General features: G+C 38.0%; 1 protein-coding gene across 1 annotated transcript; it reads right to left on the reverse strand.

Annotated features, from left to right (window-relative positions):
- Positions 1–11,110: 11,110 nt before the first annotated feature.
- LOC119419149 (myosin-IIIb-like) lies at positions 11,111–21,773 on the reverse strand. Its single transcript, XM_037686454.1, has 7 exons — positions 21,750–21,773; positions 17,989–18,172; positions 15,596–15,730; positions 12,828–12,932; positions 12,491–12,590; positions 11,854–11,930; positions 11,111–11,260 (listed from the first exon to the last, which is right to left on the reverse strand). The coding sequence occupies exons 2-7, from the start codon at positions 18,133–18,135 to the stop codon at positions 11,111–11,113; spliced, it is 714 nt and encodes a 237-aa protein (XP_037542382.1). The 5' UTR covers positions 18,136–18,172; positions 21,750–21,773.
- Positions 21,774–21,973: the final 200 nt, after the last annotated feature.

Raw genomic sequence — 21,973 nt, forward strand, 5'->3', positions numbered from 1 at the left:
GATTAATGTCGATATAATATCACACAATCCATTAACCCACATTACAAAGGTGCAATCCAAAATTTATCCGATGAAAAACCCTGCAAAGGTGCTGCAAAATAAATGAAAATAAACTATATGTAGCTCTGACCAATCAATATCTGAAATTACACACAAAATCAAAATGAGCTCCAAAGGCAGATGTGCTGTTTAAAAATTATTATTATTATTTATTCCTCCATTAGTGCAAACATAAATGCTAGCCAAATAATTTCCCAAACAAATATAATTTTATTTTCTCATTATAAGTCAGGAGCGCGCACCTCTCTGCTGGAGATATTAAGGTTATATATCCTGGGCAACCATTGCAAGCCCCCCCACGCTTTATTAGCTTTGCACAGTGGAGCAAATGATAAGTTACCTGAGCTTTTAGACAGAAGGGATAACTCAGGTGAATGCCATTTGTTTCTCTACAGCAGATTTACACAGATGAAGGTCGATGGAACAGAAGACAAGAGGGCTGATCAAATCTACAATAAAATATTGGGTTCTTCTGTTTCCATGTCTATAAGTGCAAAGAAGCAATAATGTCCACTTAAGCTTCCTCAAAACAATATGATATAAGGGTTTATTTATTTTGATTATGTAACACGCTTATCAAGGGCCACTACAGACACCATTCTGAATCTGAAGGTTGAATTAATACAGCATTATGAGCTCATTTTCAGCCCAGTTGTCACTAAAAGATACAAAAATCTTGGGGAAAAAAGCTGATTTATCACACATATTAATTACCGTATTTTTCGGCCTATATGGCACACTTAAAATCCTTTGATTTTCTCAAAAATCGACAGTGAGCCTTATAATCCGGTGCGCCTTGTAGTCTGAAAAATACGGTAAAGCACATATAACTGTCGCTACTTTTTTCCTTACATACTAAGAACCAGTTCTCCTGATTCACATGTGAGTGGAAGATGTGCAGCGTGCAGACTGAATGTTATGATATGTTGTTAATATCTGTTTTGGTCCTGTGATTTGATTTGTTTAAGCATATAAAGAGATTAGAATTATAAACCCTCAGTAAGCAAATTAATTATATCCACAACATTTGGATTCTGAATTAGCTTAGCCTTAATATCATAGATTTATGCTTATATGATATTATCCGCACATGTATATATTCTGTTTCCATATGAAATGCTTGTGAGCTTTTTTTTTGTTATAATAAATTTTTATTTTATTTTAACGCTTATATTGTGTTTATCCTTATGCAATAAAAGTTTTAATGTTTATTTGACCTTAAGATTTTATAATAAATTTATTATTGTCGTTTTCCATCAGCATTATTTTTTGAAAAAAAAATTATTTATTTTTTACATACTGTATATTCAGGGTTAACGCTGATCTTTTATCGAGGGTGCTCCCCACCTCAGCTGCTCACACAAATATTTTTAGTTGAAATTTCCAAGAAATGTCTAGTTTATTAAAAAAATCTGTGGATAAAAAAGGCCAAAACAGTTTTTAAAGTAAGATTTTGAGTGCCACCTCCCTGATGGTCCAGGTTAAATGTTATTTTTCTAACTTCGTCAGAATCAGCTGTTCACAATGAAGAATCTTCATATTTTTGATACTGAACAACATATTTGATCCGTGTGTTTCTGTGCTTGTACCTGGACAGAACAAAGCACTTAATTTTAGTTTAATCTAATTATGGAAGCAGGCCATCTTTACACAACTAAAATTAACACAAAGGCTGATTTTGAAAAAGTTTTTCTTAAATGGAAAAATACAGTTTTAGTCATTTGATTAGGCCAAATGTGTTGTCCATCTCATTTATTCAAAATACATATTATATACAATATAACAGCATTAAAACTTTATCAGAAGTCCGGATGTTTTTAATTTTCTCCTGTAGGTGACAGAAAGGGCTTTGACAGCAGTGTGTTTTCAGTGTGAGTTTTTACAAAAGCTCCAAGAGTTTCTGAAAAAGAGTTAAAAGATAGCTTACTGGTTGATGAAATGGTTGAAACTTCTGCACCACTGGTCTGGACTTCGTAACGTTGGCGGTGGGTTTCTGAAACAAAATCACAACAAATACATGAGAACCATAACCAAAGCATTTAGATTATTACACAAAAGTTGCTGCGATTTGGAGGTTTTTGACAAATGGCTGCTGCCAGGTGAAATGTGACCATCAGACTCTTGGGAGAGTTTCTGCTCTGAAGACAGGCTGGTCTGCATCCAGGTCTGTGGCAGCCACAGAAGAAGTGACAAATGATAACTGCTCCTTTTAAGGGTCCGGCAGCAAGCATCTGCCATTGAGAGCCAAAAGTTACGGGATATAGTTATACCTCTGTCAGCAGTATTTACGGAGGCCGTATGTAACGAGGCTAACACATTTCAAGAGTGAACAATGACAAGAGGCAGGGCTGCAAGAGGAGCCAAGGCTGGACGGAGCCCGAGTACAGTCATCTGCACGAGGAGCTGTCGGCTCTGACAGCGGGAGGCTGAGACTTTTGTCACTGTCAGGTAAACATGGAACATCTCATCAGTCATTCATTACCAGTGGCGATTTTAGCCTCTTTCTGGACGGGTGCTCAAGCACCCCTAACTTTTAACTCAGCACTCCTGAAAAATAAAGAAACCATCATATTCTGTAAGGAAACGCAGTTCTGAATCTTTAGATTCACCAAAATATTGAATAAATTTGGAATAAACATGGAATAAATGATGACACTCAGGGCAGTAAAATCTACGATTATTATTATTATTATTTTAACGAGTCGGATCCTTGAGGCCATCTGTCAATCAATCCAGCAGGCTCGTCAGCAACTGATCAATCAGCGATCTCAATTTGTCCTGAAGTGACACGCCCCTTATCTGCAGAAGCTCCACCCCTTTTTCTTCCGACAACATTGTCAGGGTTTTGAATTATGAACACTTTGCGGTCAGAGGGATTTCGTGAAAAATCATCAGAAAAAATGGTTAAACGTTGTCAGTGGAGAACAAGTAAATCAGACAGCGTTACCCTGAGTGTTTAAAAGATGGAATACAGTTTATTAAATTTCCAAAACTAAACAGAATCTGGAAAAATGTAAAAGATGGCTAAAGCCCTGCAGCCGACCTCATGATCAGCTGAACACAACAGTGATAAACAGGAACATGTTCATCTGTACGAAGGTAACTGCCAGTAAATGCTCTATTTTCTGTCATAATTACATTGCATGCTTAATGGTTAAAAGGTTAATGCTCAAAGCTAGATGTGCTTTGTTTTGTGTGTTTTAAATGTAGATATGTAACTTCTGGTTGCATAAGTGTAGTCTTTGTTTGTTATGATCAATTAACACTAAACTGATTTTGTATGAAGCGTTTATTAGGGTAATATAAAGCGAAGCGCTGCGTCTGTAGCATCTTAGCTAGCATGTCTGTATTGTGCGCCACTACCTTAAGAGTTCTTGTTGTGTCATGGTCTTTAAAATAGTTATTGAATCAAGTGTTTTCTAATGTACATTAACATAGGTGTTTAAAAACCTGTTAAAATACACCAGAATGCAGGAAATGGCATCTACTTTATTCAAAAATTTTGTTCAAGCCAAGAGCCATTGTCATCACTGAGGGCTAAGGGCCCCTTAAAGGTCAGATCCTAGAATCGCCCCTGTTCATTACTGTGGTCATTTCTCACGGAAGCTGTGAAGGAACTCATCAGCATAGGAGAGAAAGAAACGTAGATTTAAAAGGTTATATATACCGGTAGTTTTTGACAAAAAAAAACTATGGGGAAGATGCAGTACTTTGAAGAGCAACGGTACATATTTCTTTTTTTAATACAAGAAGAGGATGTTGGAGTACAAAATGTGTCGTTTTCCACTGCGCTAAGTTAGACGAGTCTTTCGTGAAAATTCAGACAGCCAATCCTTTCCAAAGTGCAGATCAAAGCGAGGAACTGACTGTCTCAATGCAACCTCTAATATGAGCCCGAAGACACGTTCTCGCCTTGATCTTGTACCATACAGCTTAAACATTACAAAGTCAGTAGAGCAGTGCACGGCTGATAACACTGTCAAATGCGCTCATTGTGCTCAGTAAATTCACTCAACACTTTTTAAAGAAATAAATATATTTCCAGTATTTGTGTGAGTGCCGGCTCATATTGTAAACACAAATGGCTTATTCAAATTTAGGTCTGCTCCTCGGAGTGGATTGAGGCAAAAATCAGCGAGGTGTCAACAGCTTGTGACAGCTGTAGCTAAACCAGGAAGAGCGCAAAAATCAGGCTCTTGCAGTGTTTGAATATGATTTTTGATATGCATGATGTATAATTTTTTCACTTCCCTTTTTAAATTCACAAAGCAGTTCTTAGAAAAGAAGGACTTCTGCTGTTCAGAAAGTTGCTAAAAAGTTAAATTTTATATTCTGACAGTCTTAAATGTCACAATACAATTATCTACAGGTCCCATTTTATTAAGAAAATCTACCACAACAGTTTTAGATGTAAAAAATACTTAATTTTTCCTCATGCATTGATGTAGCACTTCTTGAGCAGATTAGAAGTTATGGACGTAGAGACAGACTTGTGTAGAATATACCGTAATATTTTCACCTTTCGACAAAATTCGATAAAATTCACAACGTTTGAATGTGATTTTTGATAAACATGATGTGTAATATTTTTTCACTTCCCTTTTTAATGTACAAAGCATAATACTTCTCGTGGACTGTGGGTTTTGGAAATTTTTTCTTTACTTGTACAAAAAAGCTTCAACCCTGTGAAGATTAAAAAAAAACCTATATACTGTGTACTCACGATTTACTGTAGTGCTTTATGTGGAAAAAACTAACAAGAAATAACTAATGTCAGTGTCCTAACTTCTTATTATAAAGCTACAAAAGGACATGACCCATGGAATTACTCTTGAGATTATAAATCAATCATTAAAAACTCATAACATAGAATAAGTATTTAACCTCTTATAAACTCTCAGGCTTGTGGTCAATTAGGCTCCGCCTTCATTCATTAAATTTTTATTTATACAGGTTAGTCCCATGGAGCCTCGGGGACTCGTTTACAAGAGAGACCTGTTTTTAACAAAGAGTGACGACAACAGTGGACAATCATAAAAGAAGGTAAACAAATTGAGAAGAACAAATGAAAGAAAATGGTTTTAAAAAACAAAACAAAAACAGCTAAGTTGTAAAGTGATGTAGAATACTAAAAACAGAAACATGTCTGCAAAGTAGTGTGTACATGACCTCAGCAAAAGTATACAGTATACTATGTACATGACCTGAGTAAAAGTACACAGTATACTATATACATGACATCAGTAAAAGTACACAGTATAGTGAGTACATGACCTCAGTAAAAGTACACAGCATAGTGAGTACATGAATGCAGTAAAAGTACACAGTATAGCGAGCACATGATCTCAGTAAAAGTGCACAATATAGTGAGTACATGACCTCAGTAAAAGTACACAGCATAGTGAGTACATGACCTCAGTAGAAGTACACAGTATAGTTAGTGCGTGACCTCAGTAAATGTACACAGTATAGTGAATACATGACCTGAGTAGAAGTACACAGTATAGTGAGTACATGATCCCAGTAAAAGTACACAGTATAGTAAGTAAATAACCTTAGTGAAATACACAGTATACTGTGTACATGACCTTAGTAAAAGTACAAAGTGTACAGTGTATAAGGGCTCAGTAAAAGTACAAAGTATAGTGTGTAGATGACCTTGGTGATAGTACACAACAATGTGTACAAGACGTCAGAAAAGTACACAGTATACAGTGTACATTACCTCAGTAAAAGTACACAATATAGTGTATATGGCCTTGTAAAAGTACATAATATACTGTACTGTGTACATTACCTTAGTAAAAGTACACAATTTACTGAGTACATTACCTCAGTAAAAGTACACAGTATACTGTGTTCAAGATCTTAGTAAAAGTACACAGTATGGTGAGTACATGACCTTTGTACAAATATACAATATACTGTGTAAATTAACGTAATAAAAGTACACAGTATAGTGTGTACATGACTTTAGTAAAAGTGCATAATATGCTGTCCTGTGTACATTACCTTAGTAAAAGTACACAATATACTGAGTACATGACCTCAGTAAAAGTACACATGAAGGATTCAAACAGTATTGAAACCATTATGGAAGTCTATTAGAATAGGGGAAGACCCCAAAAATAACAACATTTATTAATCATAAAATAAACAAAACAAAACTGCAGCTTCTTTCCTTTTTTAAAAGATTAAACTCAGTTGCTTTCAGGAGAACCTGCAAAATAAAGACTTGCTCAACAAATGGACCTCCAACTTGAAATTTCAGCTCATCCATCACTGCAGCCACAGCACCAGCACTGCTATGAGAATACATGCATGAAGAGCAGAGCACTGCTCCAGCATTTATCATGTTATAGGCAGGAACGCTGCCTGGGCAGCAGTCCAGAACACCTCGCAGAGCTCAGGGAGGATAACTGCATCAAAGGTTGAGATATTAAAGGCGTGGCTCGTGTTTAGATGGTCACCCACCTGTCCAAATCAGTGATCTCCTGTCAGAAGAGGGAAATACTCACATAAATGTGAGCAATTACCTCATTCTATCAAAAAAAATAACTTTAAAGAAAGTTTCAGTGTGACCTTTTCCCCACAATAACAATAACCCAATCATGATCTATTAACAGAAGGTTTTATTCTGTTACAGACACTAACAGGACACTAGTTGTGACGATTTATAATGAAAGAAAAATCATTTTTCTAAGGAATTCTAAGTTCAGCCAGAGGCGTGGATTTAAGGGATTTAATATTTTACAATATTTTATAAATATGTACCCGTAATGGATGACTTGTCGTGACATTTTAGTGCAGAGATACTCAGAGCAGAGATGATCTACCAAGTGGTGAGCTCAACTTTTTCACCGTCGTAACTGCGAGGGTGACATTTGTGTTTTGGCACGGTACTCATCTAACGTTGGCGTTTTTAACCTTTTCTTGCATAAAGCAGCTTTACAGAAAGTCAAACTATGATATATTTTTAAGTGCAAATAAAAAATACCACTTTGTTTCAAAATTTGTAGCTTTCAAACCACTCCTGTATCACCTTTATCCATTAGAAAATAAAGACTTAAGCAGGCGGTCTGTTCAACACTGATTTATATGTTAACATTTCTGACTTTGTTGTTTAAGCTAGAGTTTCTTGTGCATTTAATTTTTACATTTTATCATGCACCCACTTCTTAAATGCCCAGAAGCAAAGGCTCATGAAATGAGTCATAAGGGTCAGAAGGTTATTAAACATAAACAATAAAATTATATTGTGAATGATTTGGTCTATGGCACTGAGTCAAAACTAAACATTAAATATTGTTTGTTAGCACAGTGAGTACACTGCTTGGTATTCTCTGCAAAAGAAATTGATTGTTTTTTAGTTATTTTTAATTAGGACTTTGTGCAGCGTGTGAAGCAAATTTGCAATTTTTCTTGGGTAAATTTAACAATGAGTTCCAACCAGAAACAAAAATCTGAAATTATGGACAATGTGTAAATTTGTATATTTGACAGTAAGAGCTTAAAGACAAGATTTAAACTAGAACGAAATTAGTCAATCATGTCATCACAGTTCCTTTTTTATAACTAAGCAAATAAACAAACAGCCATCCATTCATTATTTTTACCCATTTCTTCCTCAAACAAAAAAACAACAACAAAAAACCCCAACTATAATAAACTCATTTGAAAAAATAAAAATTAAATTAAAAACAGTATATTAAGGAGCTGAGAAATGACTGCAAAGGTGTTTTTGAAAAAAATATTAATGTTTAGGTAAGGTGGCTCAGCCGGTAGAGCTGCTGCCTCTCAGTGAGAAGGTTGCTGGTTCAAATCCCAGTTGGGAGCCTTTCTGGGTGGAGTTTGCATGTTCTCTCCGTGCATGCGTGGGTTTCCTCCGCGTACTCCGGTTTCCTCCCACAGACCAAAAACATGCATGTTAGGCTGATTGGTAACTCTAAATTGTCCCTGGGTGCGAGTGAGAGTGTGAATGTTTTTTTGTCTCGTTTGTTTCTATGTGTCCCTGTGTTGGACTTGGACCTGTCCAGGGTGTCCCCACCTCTCACAGTGATAGCTGAACATGAGCACCAGTGACCCCCGCAACCCAAAAAGGAAGAAGAGGTTAAAGATAATGGATGGATGAATATTAATGTTTATTTTAAATGTATTGCATTTCCTGTTTATTAACATGAATGGGGGCGGAGCTTAATACTAGGTCTGTCATGATAACAAATTTTGCTGGGCAATTAATTGTCTCAGAAATTATTGCAAGAAACGATAATATTGTTTGAAATTTGACAGTAATTAGCAATTATTGTTAAATTTAAGAAGAAATGTTGGTTAATTTATTTTGCGTGCAGTACCTTTTTTGATCACCGGATGACAGTATAAGACTGTTTGAACCGAAGGATGGATAGTGAGGGAGGGAGCAGCGTGTCTCTTTACAAAAAATGGGAGGGAGGCCTCTTGACGTGACATGGGCTGTCCTTGTTTTAAGTTCTCAAAATGGCAGACAGTCGGTGTGTTTTGAGCTCTTTAGCATAGCATTTTTCACACAAAGCTTTTAATCAATAATCAGTAAACAAGTTCTCAGCTTCTTTTTGCAGAGAAAAGCAACTTTTTACACGAAGGCACGGGTTTAAAGCGTGAATTTTGGAGCTTCGACAAGACGGAGGTTTTTTACCCTGAGATCAGCCTGTTAGCTTAGCTCGTAGCTTAGCTTCTCAGCTTAGCTGCTTTTAGCAAAGAGAGAAGCAAAGAGAAGAAACGATAAAGCCGATAAATGAAAATGAGGTCAATAATTCATTTATCATGCGATTAATTGATTTATGTTTATTGCGACAGGCCTACTTGCTACCTATACTGCAGGCAGCCGTCAAAGGGCACTCATTTTGTTTGGATTTTGTTTCCTTAAAGGCTTTTGATCATTCATCATATTACGGTGTATAACATTTGTTTGTCTAACTACTAATCCGTAGCACATAATATTTTTAAAGTAACTTCTGACATTCTGTTGAGAGCAGTTTCTTATGACCAGTCTGACCAGTCCCTGTAAACTTCCTGAGTTCAGTAAGCCTTGTTGCCTCTGACAACCATCCTTGCTCATTCTGATATACGCTCAGTGTTTAATACGTCTGGAGAGTCAAGAGAGAACTGAATAAAGAACCACAACCTGAGCCGTCACCACCTTTGACCTTTATGACACACACACACACACACACACACACACACACACACACACACACACGCACACACACGCACACACACACACACACACAGAGGGTTGACTTTGCATGGACTCTACGAGACCTTATAGCACAGAGAACATTAGTTCGAGCAAATAACCTTTCTGCCCAATAAATATCAGAGAACATCTTTGTCTAGAACGTCAGTAATTAATTTTGCAGTGGGTGATTTTACAACTTCAGACATGCTCTGTCACCTTCGTGTCACTGTGAACAGCACATAACTGTCATGCACGCTGTAACGCACTCAATTACTTTTAATTACACTAAGATTAGGTGATTTTTTTTTAAACAGATTGACTTTAAAAGTTAAAAACATTAGTGAGGATTCAACATGTGCATGAACTGTAAACCTCATCCAGCAGAGAGTTCTGATCCACAAACAGAGCAAGCACCAAAGTGACCCCATTCATCGAGCTCATCAGCGTCCCCTCTGACAAATGTCACAGCTTTTCATTTATCATCTGCCGAGGCCAGAACCGTCTCCATCTGTGCAGATTTCCCTCGACACGACTAAAACTGTGCCATAATGGCCATTTGCTCATATTAAACGAATGGCTGGACGATTGTTTCGCCCCTTCCAAAAACATGTACTAAAAGAGTCTAACACTGTTTTACCATCTTCAGCTGTTTCAAAGATCGACGCAGTTAAAGACAGGAATAAGAGTGAGGACGGTGAAAGCACGGCAACACATTACTGTGTGCTACAGTGAATGATCACAATAATAAAAATGCTTATTGCGTGTTTTAGTGCAAATGCAGGATTCATGAAACGTGCAACCCAAGGACAATACCACAGACGTAACACATTAAAGTGAAAATAACAAATAAATATGAACGTGAAAAGCTGCGAGGATGAATCCCTCAGACGTCATCATGAATCACTCGCACCGCCACCGAAGACCCGAAAGGTGAAACACATTTTCTTATTTCAACAGTAATTCATTCAGGAGTCGTACGAGCATTTCCTCGTGAATTCATCTGTCGTGCTGCAGGAACGTAGTGGAGATAAACGTCATCGTGAAAGAATCATTTCATGGCTTTTTACACATTCACTGTGATTTATTGAACAACCGCCGAACCTCCGAGGTCACAATTCAAAGCAAAGGGCCCAAATATATATTTTGAAAGCCGAAACAAACAAAAAAGAAAATTCAAAGATCTGGTGAATTGAACATTCTCCCCAAAACATAAACCAAAAAGCAACATCTACTAAAAAAAAACTGTAACATTGTGAATGCCTGAGAGAATTTCAGAAAAACATCCCAGCATCAGCCAGCAATCGCTCTTCATCTTGGTTCAGATTTGGTGCTGATGAAATGCTGCTCCTCCGTCTTGGCACAGAGACAATATTGTGACGTGGAGGGGGAGGGATGGGGGGGGGGGGGGTGCAGCCTCATCTCAATGTGAATGGAGCTAATCACTAATGCAAATTGCAATCAGAGGGGCATATCTCCAACTAACTGAGAGATAATTGCACGATTGTGCAGATAACAGAAGGTCAAACGCATGCAGCTCTCAAAGTGATCATCAGAAACGCACACGTGCATCTTTTCACTACGATGACTTTAAGGCCAAACGTTTCTAATGATGGAGGTCGTAACGCAATTCGGCAGATGGAAAAGGTGAAACTGCAGCATTGATCAAAACAATATGAGTTTTTTTTTAATGCAGTAAAAATAAAGCCGGCTGTCAGGGGAGCCATCACCATTTCTCCTTTTATCACCTCTTATTGTCTTGGAGGGGGGAGGGTGATATTTGAGTGTCTTTTGTGGGAGCTGTCTCGAGCTGTGTGGCAGGAGCGCCCTCTACTGCACTCACCGTGGGATCTTGAAGAGAGCTTTAACTGGATGCATCTCAGCCAGCGGGGGGTCGCCATCTGCAAGCTCGATGGCTGTGATGCCAAGAGACCACACATCACAACGGGCGTCGTACGAGGAGTCGTACTGCTGCTCGCAGGCTATGACCTGGCAACATAGCACAATTTGAACAACTCATTTAGGTTGTCACAGAGTCCATTAACTATCTATTCCTCCAAAACAAAAGGCAAAGAAGTGAGATTGTTGAATTTACTCAACCCCTTTATGCCCAGTTTTTCTAATAAAACACACATTTATTAATTTATATCTTTCTCTGATATCCAGCTCACTCATTTACAGCTAGAAGGATCCAGCAGAGATTATTTAAAGCCCATTTAAGCACTCAAAGAGGTTGTTTCCGTAGCTGCAGGAGTGAGCTCCTCTTTTCCACAGTCAATAATTATAAGTGACATTACATTTTACAGCTGAGTTTATTCTAATTGCCCCTGAGGTCCCTCCCGACCAGCCCAATCACCGCACCTCATTTCTGCCAAAGAGTGAGCCGAGGGGCCTCAGACTCCCAGCTATTAACCTTGAAGCAACCTCAAGAGCTGCACCCGTGGAGGAGAATAGGAGCAGAATACACAATGACATGCTAGAATAAGTGAGGAGTTATTTCCCTGTCCCTCAGTGGGTTAAATGAATCCTTTAAGCAATAAAATATATTGTTTGAGATGCACGCATGTGTGTAAAACTCTGACCTCGGGAGCCATCCAGAACGGCGTCCCGACTGATGTGTTCCTCCGCAGTCGCGCGCTGGTCAGTTGAGCTGAAACACCTTCATAAAATGTGAAAGAAATTTAAGTTATATTGATATATTTTTTTAGCTCTTATTGTAGTAGGCTTCTGAATCAGACCCTAAATGTTTGTATTAATCGATAAATCTGAGTATAAAGTTCAGTGTGGCAACCTGCCAAGCTGTAATAATAATGGGCTGTAATCATTTCAAATTATGTAGGACAGATTTTTATCAGCATGAGTCCACTTCATCTCCGTGACACACATGGACATAAACATGCCTGGGGAGACCGGGGGGGGTGGGTTCAAAGTCATTTTCCATAGCAGCTTTCTTTTAATATGCAAAGCATCAAATAATGCATTTTAAATTAGCAATAATAGCCTTGGGTTAAGGCTTCGGTCCATGAAATAAAAATATGTTATGGTGAACGGGGGGGACTAAAGAAAATGGAGCACATCAAATGACTTGTTCTGTCGCTGTTTGCTGTTGCAGTCAATGTTGCAGGGGGTGCACAGCTAAAACTTTCCAAAAATCTGTTATAAAAATAACTTATTCGTTTAACAACGTCCCTCTTAATTCACTTTCTGAAAGGTTATTACCAAAGTCAACTAGTTTGACTCCCCCTGCCGTTGTCAGGAGGATATTGTTGCCTTTGACGTCACGATGGATGATCCGATTGTTGTGCAAATGCTGGAGACCCTTTTAAATTACAAAACAGACAGCATTAATGCTCCATCAAGAAAACACATTTGTATAAATTGTTTAAATGACAAAACAGACAGCATTAATGCTCCATCAAGAAAACGCATTTGTATAAATTGGAGCAGGAGCCATTAAAAGGTGAGCAGCACAAACTACACATTTATGTGTCCTGTTATGATATTCTGCACTCCACTACCTGTTTAACACGAGCTGCTGTGCAGAAGGCCGTCTTACCAAGAGGGCGCTGTATAAGATGTATGAGATGACGGGTTCCTGCAGACGCTGGCCGCGCATGATCAGGCTTTTGATGAGTTCGGTGACGGAGCCGCCGTTGCACAGCTGGGAGGGACACAGAGAAAAACCAATGACTCCTCCGTCACTCACCAGTCTAAATTATGATTCATGGGGAGGGATTGCTCGCCCACACAAGTCAGAGAGAAAAGGCAGTCTCATAAGTCAGCATGATAAAAATCAACGGTATTCAAGGAAGGTTGCTCCGGACCGTATATTTCTATACTACTATAAATTTTTACTTTTTGTTGTAAAAACATTAAAATATCCAGTATTTGATAGAGAATGTGAAGACTGCGGAGACCACATGAATTGTTGTGTATGTAAACAACATTATACAACGCCCAGGTCTTCTAAATGTTTATTATAAGATAACCTTTCTATGCCATAAAGTGAGTTTGTTGTCTAGTAAAGTAAATGTGTTGTTCCATTTGAGAAGTTTGTACATGCTTCAGATGTGGTGGAATTTAAGCAAGTTTTGTACTTCAAGGAACATGGTTTTGTTTAATTGTAGAGTAGTCAATTATGAGTAGTAATTATGAGAGTAGTCAATATCTTACTTGCAGTAGACAAGAATCAGAAGTGTCTCCGTTTGGAGAAGCTGGGAAAAATCATCATGGAGGAGTCAAACTAAGTTGATTTTTCACTTTGTTAAACAGATTCAACTTGAGTTTTAGCAAATTAAATGCTGTTTTAATTTGCCCCCCCCCCCCCCCCCCCAAAAAAAAAAAAAACCCAACAAAAAACAAAAAAAAACAATCACTTTTGCACAAGACAGTTTCTTCATTGTTGCACAAAACAATGTTTGTGATGGTAGCATGAGTGGCTGCCCTGATCCAAACTGTGAACTGTATTATCCTTCCATAAATAAACAAGACTCATAGTTAAGTTAATCTCATTGTAAAACAGCAACGACATAAATTAAAAACAAGTATTTACAAAAGCAAAGATAATGTAACTAACGCAAAAACAACATACCTATTAGAAAGAGCAAATGGTATCTATATGAACCAGGTGAACTCAGTGGATCAGTGGAAGGGTTGTTTTTAGTAGCCACACTATGCTGGCATAAATTATTTTGTAGATAAAAAAAAAATGCTAGACGGCAATAAATAAATAAATAAATAAACAAAGGACAGAAAACTAATGCAAAAATTACAGTTTATATAAATATATAATGTAGCATGACCATAAAATGCTCAGAAATCTTACATTTGAGCTTTCCTACATGGTGGAAACTTGTTCTTAAATGTACTCTCTCTCTGCTAGCTTGACTCACTTGAACATCTACAAGATTCTTCAAACTGAGATGGCTTCCACTGCAGGTAAGATACTTACTAACAACAGTAACGGCTGATTCGTACCTGACGAGACATAAGACATCTGTTCTCGCTCACATGGTTGAGAGATGTTCTTTTTCGCAGCGACATTTTGTAATCAAAGAGAGACTGCAGTGAGAACTCCCTCCCACTGTCCTCCCACTGCAGCGCACGTCACGTGCAAACAGAAACAACTACACAGCGACAGCATGATTGACAAAGTGTAGGTCTATTTTCAGTTGATGATGGAGAAGATCGAAGATAATTTTGTATTTCTGTGTTTGACAGAGGAGAAGGGCTAATTTTCTAATTTGTCATGAAGAGATGGACACCATTTCTGACAGACGGTGTGGAAACGTGCATACACTTCACAGCCGAGACGTATTCCCCACGCTCGACAGCAAAAAAATTAAACTAACTCCTAACCATTTCTATAAGTTTTATCTGATTATCTTTATAAGTTTGCAAGGAAAGCTGCAAAAATGGCTGCATTTTCTAACAGCCTCATCCAGCTGCTCCTTGGAGAAGCAGTTGAAGATGAACGAGAGCACCTGCTTTTCCACACAAACAAGCCAATGATGCTCCGACCAATGACATGTTACGTTCCACATCCCCTCGCGAGAAAATGTGTCTGCGGGTTGTGCACAGAATGCGCGCTCAGGTGCGGTTCAAGAACAAAATGTGGAAAAAGTTTGGATCTTCTGAAGAAGCATAAATCCACCTCAAATCTCTCCAATGTGCAAGACAGGGAATCAGCTCAAACACCTGCCATGAACTTTGATTGTTTTTGCAGTTTTTTTTGCTTTTTCATAGATGTAGTCAGAATAACATTAGCTTGCCTTATTAAAAACTTGAGGGCATCTTTAAATACACAATCACATTTTAAAGGAAAATAAACTTATTTGCATTCTTGACATTGCTTGTTTAATGATTATATCAATGTTTGCTACAAAAAAATGCATCCTAAATTTCTACATATATACTTAAAAAACAAAGATGTGCTATGTGTGGGCAGATTTTCAGCCATTCCAGTCATGATTATTATTCCTTTATGTTTAAATAGAAAACAGTTATATGTTTTATTAGTTACTGAAGCTGCTTCACCCCTCCGCCTCCTTTCAGTTCAAACTCACTAACGGCACGCGTCCAGCTTTGAGCCTTTGTTGACATTCACAGCTTAAGAGTCACCGACATCACATGACCTCACCCAGTCATCTTAGAGGCTCTTTGGTTCATGTGATATCTCACAAGACAACAAAGCGGGTAAACACCGTACACATAAAAACAACCAGAAAGTTTACAAGATGTTGAATGTGCCAAATAATTGGGAACATAAGTGACTTTTAGGTGTGTGAGCAAAGTGAATATAATTTTATTTTTTTTAAACGTCACCTCGAGCACCAGCCACAGCTGTCCTCCGGACGAGCGGTCTGATTTGTAAAACATGCCGTAAAACTTCACCACATTAGGGTGGTTGGACAGGGATCTCAAAATGTTATATTCGGCCTCGATCTCCTCGTCCACATCCTGTAAAAAGCATGAACAAACATGCAAAGTTTAGAGGTTTACAAAAAGTGCAACATTAAGACGGAGCTTTAGGGCCACGCTAAGAAAAAAATAAATAAAAGCCATAAAATTACAAGACGAAAGTCCTAATATTACGAGAATAAAGTCGTACAAGACTTTTTCCCCCCACGAGTCAGATCCACAGCGCGACCTGTCAATCAATCCAGTAGGTGTGTCAGCAAATGACCAATCCGAAGCTAAAGGAGTCGTAATATTATCAGAACTCCGACACATAAAACAGGGTTTATTGTATTTTAATTGGTAAAATGAAGAATGTTGAGCAAATTATACTTTGGTATTGGTTTTACAAATAAGAAGATAGTTAATCTGTCATCAGCATCAGATTATTATCAGTATCAGGACCTTGCACCTGCTTACAGTAAAGTGGTACGCTCTGATGGGCTGCAGCACAGCTCTGCAGGTAAGGAGCATTTAGCTTCGGATTGGTCATTTGCTGACACGCCTACTGGATTGACTGACAGGCCGCGTTGTGGATCTGACTCGTGGAAAAAAGAAATGAGAGCTAAAAAAAAGAGTCTCGTACGACTTTATTCTCGTAATATTAAGACTTTATTCGACTTTATATAAAGCTCCGTCGTACAACATGACTAACAAGTTTACGTGTTTTAACTTTAGTGACAGTGCAACTTTGGTGTTTGAACTAGAAACCTAAGGATAGAGTTATAAGCTAGTAATAAAACAGAAATGGGCTGGTGAGCTAAACTATTTCTGGAGGCAATTTTCTATCAAAGTAAATCTCAGAGGGAGGGAAGATCCACAGCCGAAGAAGCAGAATTTCTCCTCCTGGATGTCTGACTGATTGTGTCAGCAGTGTAATCAGGCAGAGGGATGGGAGAGGAGGCAGCTTCATCTTCTCAGCCATCAGGGGAGCATCATTCTGCCAGGATGAGGGTTCTTCTGCTGACACAATCACAAGCATGTCTCCGGCCAGGCCTCACTGCTACAGTCTGCTGCCAGCGCAGGCTCTACAGCGCCCTTATCACCCAGACAAATGAGCGGACGTACGGAGAGGAAACAGCCAACTCAGGATCTACTGTTTCTGTTAAGAGTGTGCTCGACAGGAAAGAAAGTAAAAAGGGGGGTGTACTGACATACATCACAGAGGCAGGTACAGAAACAATTGCATCAAGATGGAGGGAAGGAATAAAAAGAACTGGCAACCTACTCTGTTTGAAGGGCTCGAATGCTGAGACAAGTCAGAGAGTTACAAAGAAAAACAACCGCTTTAGTCAAGTTTTTTCCACCTCTGCTACGTTAACAAGGACTTTTGCTGTCACAGCAAAACCCTCAACTATGAACGAGTACAAAAAGAAAATCACTAAAAGATCAGAATACAACATATAAACAAACATGGCCATAGTTTTAACTCAAACAGTTTTTGTGAAAAGTTTTAAAAATCTACAGGAATCGTGAGATTTAAATTTTCAGATAAGGTGATTGTAAAAATAAAAAAATAAAAAAATGTTATTTGACTAAATCTTATGTTTATGGATTCAAAATGTAGAAGAGTCTCCTAGAAATAAGTTGTGCTTCTAAATGATGACACTTAATACATCAGTGGTTCACAATTTGTGCTTCAGTGCCCTCTAACCCATCACAAGAAGACAATTACCATTAATACAAAGTTATAGAATTAACAATAAAACCAAGACTCTTCAGGCACGTAAGAAGCACTGCTGCAGAACCAGACATTTTTTAAAAATCTTTTCATTTATAATACTTATTTTGTTCAATGCCGTCATGTTATGTATTGATTTGTTGAGCAGGAGCTCGTCTTTCCCAAACTTTAAATAAAACGAGTTTCATCTCCTCTGATGAAATTAGGCTTCTATTTTTCTATTAAGGTTATGATGATAATGATGCTCGTGCAAACTGCAGCACCATAGCCCGAGGGAAGTAAGGGTGCAGAGGGTGCTGAAGCACAGCCTGATTAATGTCAGAGGACATGCATGTAACACTGTAACAGAATTAAAAATAATAAAAATGAATAAAAACAGATTTCATTAGTGCTGCATATGTTTAAATTCAAATCACATTTTATTACTGTTGTATAAATCTGGTAAAAGCACCTTTAGATGTTTCTTAAAAACTTTACAACCACCTATAATAATGATTTAATGATGCTACAGTGACTAGCATAATACAAATAAAGGAAAAAACAAATACCCGTTAAACAATCTTTAAGAAAAGTCACTCACATTGATCGGGTCCAGCACTTTCACCGCCGCCTGGCTCCCGTCCTTTTTGTTGGTCACTCTGTAGACCTTCCCGTACGTCCCTTTGCCGATGGTTTCTACTATGTCCCAGTTATCCGAGGGATCGCCAAGGTTCTCCAGGCCAATCATGCTGGACTTATAGGGATACACTCCATAAAGCTGCCTCCTGAAGAAATAAATCTTGGATAAGCCGTGTTTTGTCAAAACATTGTGACTGTTTAATAAGGTGGGAACAGTTCATCCCTTTTTTAGTGCCTAATACAGAAACAGTGAGCTTGTTGGGGATGATTGAGCCATACGACACAGAGAGTCAACCCTGTATACTGTCACAGTTAATAAAACACATGGTATGTTCTTTAAAGTCACCAAGAAACAGGTAAATAGAGACAAAGTGCTGTGCTGGGATAGTGAAAACAGCAATTCAGCCTAAAGTAAAGAGCACTTCCATCATTAGAGCTACTTTACTACTTTAACGCAAAGAAAACCAAAGCAGGAGCACCATCACCAGCTGCAAACATAGAGGACAGTAGTAGTACTCACATGCCAAGTGTTATCTTCTTTTGACTCATCAGGACTGAGAAAAGTTACAACTAAAGAGTCTCTGGTGATCATAATAGAACGACACCAACAGCAACAGCTTCCTCAGGAGGACGGGCAACAAGTGCTGTTTCATGCAGCCACTGAATTAGTCATCTCCGCGGGGACTCTGCCACTGCCGTGCACACTAAGAACAGCAATCTCCTACAGATCAATTGGATTGGACAGAGATTACCTGTCCTGAAGCAGCAAACCGGAGCCACACCTCCAACCAAGAAGCGTCATGCAGCGATTATCAAGTAAACTGTTTTATAAAGTCCTAAATGTAATAAAAATTAATGTAGCTTCCTTGAAATTTTTTTTTCTAAATACCGTATTTTTCGGACTACAAGGCGCACCGGATTATAAGGCGCATAAAGCGAAACAAAACAGTCAGATAAGTCAAACTTTATTCAACTCATTCACAATAACTACATAAAATCAGTTTGAGGTCAGTAAGCACAAGCTGATTATAAGGCTCACTGTTCATTTTTGAGAAAATTAAAGGATTATAAGTGTGCCTTATAGTCTGAAAAATACGGTATGTTTTGTGACTACTGACAGTGCACAACAGAATCAAACAGCTGAAACAACACGATCGGTTTAAAAACGTGCAGTTTCTATAAGATGTCATATATTTCAGAACAACGAGATGGAGAGCGATGTTTGTTTCCTCTGGTCGTAATCGTGTTAATGCATCACAGAAACTGTGCGACCCTGAGTGAGCGGAGCCCTTTTTTTATTTTTGGTGATCTGAAAACTGATGTGAAAAATTAGGTTTAAACCCATCATATGAAGACAAGTGTATGAATCGCACGTCGGCAGAGTCGAATATGCAGCACAGCTGATGTCCATCATTTTACACTGTGCACGTAAATAAAATGTAACAAATAACTCATACTTTTCATCTGACTAATAACCCATCACTGATTGAATAATGCATCACTTACACAACAGGATCAGACCAGCTCATTTAACTTTATTACTGTTGTTTTGTAGTGGACTCCCAGTGTGGGGCACACAGCCTGCTCCCATCACACCTCCACAAACATCTAAGGATCAGCAGCAACTTTCAGTCTCTGATGACCTGCAAATATCATCTTCAAAAAACTTTATAAATATGTGTAAACCAGACAAAGACGACCACTGTTAAACGCCACGTCATTTTAAAGCCTAATTTGTAATGTTGTTTATTAATGAATTTTTAATTAAATAAATCTTGAAAACATCCACAACTAGGCATTATCTTAGCAGCTCGCATGATCTCTCCTACTCTGACCATCAATCATATAAAAAACACTTATATCCTGGAGATAATCTAACAACGCCAACATTTACACAAACATCCATAATAATTCACTTACATTTATTAATAATTTAAGATAAAAAAAAAGGTTCAGATAAAAGCAGCACAAACTAAACATACCTGCTTCTGTGAAAGTGTCACTTGCTGCCTCCTGTCAAACTGCTCTAGACTAATTTAGACAATCTACAGGGATTAATAATTTACCGGTAATCTGCAGCCTGATCTGCAGCTGTGTTGAATTATTCAGGCAGCAGATGTAGCCATTCATATGGCGGCTGATATGAAGCACCTCAGGTTGCAGGCTCGTAACCAGGAAGTTTGTGATGGTTACTAGGTCATGTGACCTCTGTCTGTCTGTCTGTCCTCGGCAGGTGAGTCTTTACACGCTCAGCTGCTGCTACTTCACACGTCACTGTGATCACACAGCTTTAAAACTCACATTGTTCAGCAGAAATCAAGACAATTTGGAGCTGCGTTTGTTCAATATATGCTTGGATAAAGGTGCTGTGGCTCCTCAGACAACTAAGACAGTTATCCATTTATTATAGTTGTTTTTTTAACAAGTTTATAACTTTTGAGATGGAGAGTTCAAATGTTTCTATGCGATGATCTCACCTTACCTGTCCCCATCTTGTAGGCGTAAAGAGATTATTTTTTTTGTGTTGCAGCAAAATAACTAATAAAGAACGAAGTTTATTGAAATAAGATTTAAAAAAAATGTAAACAGCACATTTTTTTTGTTTAAAATAGCATATCTCTTGGATTTAAAAAAAAGTATAATTGCCTAGGATTTTACATTTGCAAGTGTTTTAGAAAATCAAAATGTTGCTATAGTGCTTTAAAAAAATTTAACGAGTCAAAAGACTCATTTGAAAGGTCATAGTTATTAGCATGAATTTAGTACAAGTATGAACTAAATTAGATTTTTTCTTGACACCAGTTTCCTGATATTATTGATTATAAGCTAAAAATACAGCAGAAGTCTGAAAAGAAAAATGAACTAGAAATTGACTTGTTTTTAACATTACGTCTGCAAAAAGATACAGCAATAAAGACTGCATGCAAACTTTTTTGGGTTTATTTGTGGTGGCAGCTCACAGGAATATTACAGACAATTTAAAACATATTAAACTTTTTTTTAAAGCATTACGTGGCACAGTGTTAACTGTAAAAAATATATCTGATAAGAGCTGTTGTGTAGGATGCATAAAAAGCGAAGAACCAACGTAAACACTGCTCTTTATATGTCCGGTGAACTGAGGTACAGAACAGGACACCACCGGTGCTCCACAGCACGGCTCGGGTTTCTGTTTCCAAGATTATCAGTGTGGCTCAAAATAGGAAGTGAGATCTAATCGTTAAAAAAAAAATATATATATATATATATATATCCATATATTGTAGAGGAACATATGCATGAGATATATTCATCAATTAAACGGATTCTTTCATTTTTCTGGACTGTATAATGTACGTGCATTGAATCTAATAAAATGTGGACGGAAACGTTAATTATCTTTGACTCACCAAGACAGTGGGTCATTTATTAACATAATCAAGTTTAACACATCACACATTTACATTAATTGGCAAAATATGAAAAATAACAACATGGCTAGTTTAGCAAACTGTACAATTTTGATTATCCACACGGCGGTGGATGAGAACTTTACACAGATATTTCTAAAATATCTGGAGTGATTTCTACTTGATAGAAGAATTTTAAAGATGGAAGATGAAGTTTAGAGGGAGAAAAAGATGGGTGAGGGGGTTTGTTTATGTCGGCACCAGAAACGACACTCTCCGGGCTTTTCTCAGCTTCTTCCCCAGTACACTTAGGTGATAGAATCAACTCTTTTACCTGGAGATGTCCCCACCGGTACGAAAGTCCATTCAACGCACCCTTTCAGCGTCTCCGTAGGAACAGCTGTGAATCGTCCGAAGTAGTGACGGTATTCCGTCCGACACAGGTTCACCTCACGAGTGGACTTCACATGAGTGGAGTCCGTCAGAGTTCCACCCAGAGGTGGAAGATGTTATAATCCCATAAGACTCGGAAGAGCTCTGTGGTCATGTCAGGATTTT

The sequence above is a fragment of the Nematolebias whitei genome, chromosome 13 (assembly GCF_014905685.2).
Source record: "Nematolebias whitei isolate Nwh7 chromosome 13, NemWhi1, whole genome shotgun sequence".
Lineage (NCBI taxonomy): Eukaryota > Metazoa > Chordata > Actinopteri > Cyprinodontiformes > Rivulidae > Nematolebias > Nematolebias whitei.

Coding starts and splice junctions, on each gene's coding strand:
- LOC119419149 (XM_037686454.1), bottom strand. CDS start 18,135: ATGATTGGCCTGGAGAACCTTGGCGATCCCTCGGATAACTGGGACATA. Junction 12,933..15,595: donor AGCTGTGGCTGGTGCTCGAG/GTGACGTTTAAA, acceptor TGTCCCTCCCAG/CTGTGCAACGGCGGCTCCGT. Junction 12,591..12,827: donor TCTTATACAGCGCCCTCTTG/GTAAGACGGCCT, acceptor GTAATTTAAAAG/GGTCTCCAGCATTTGCACAA.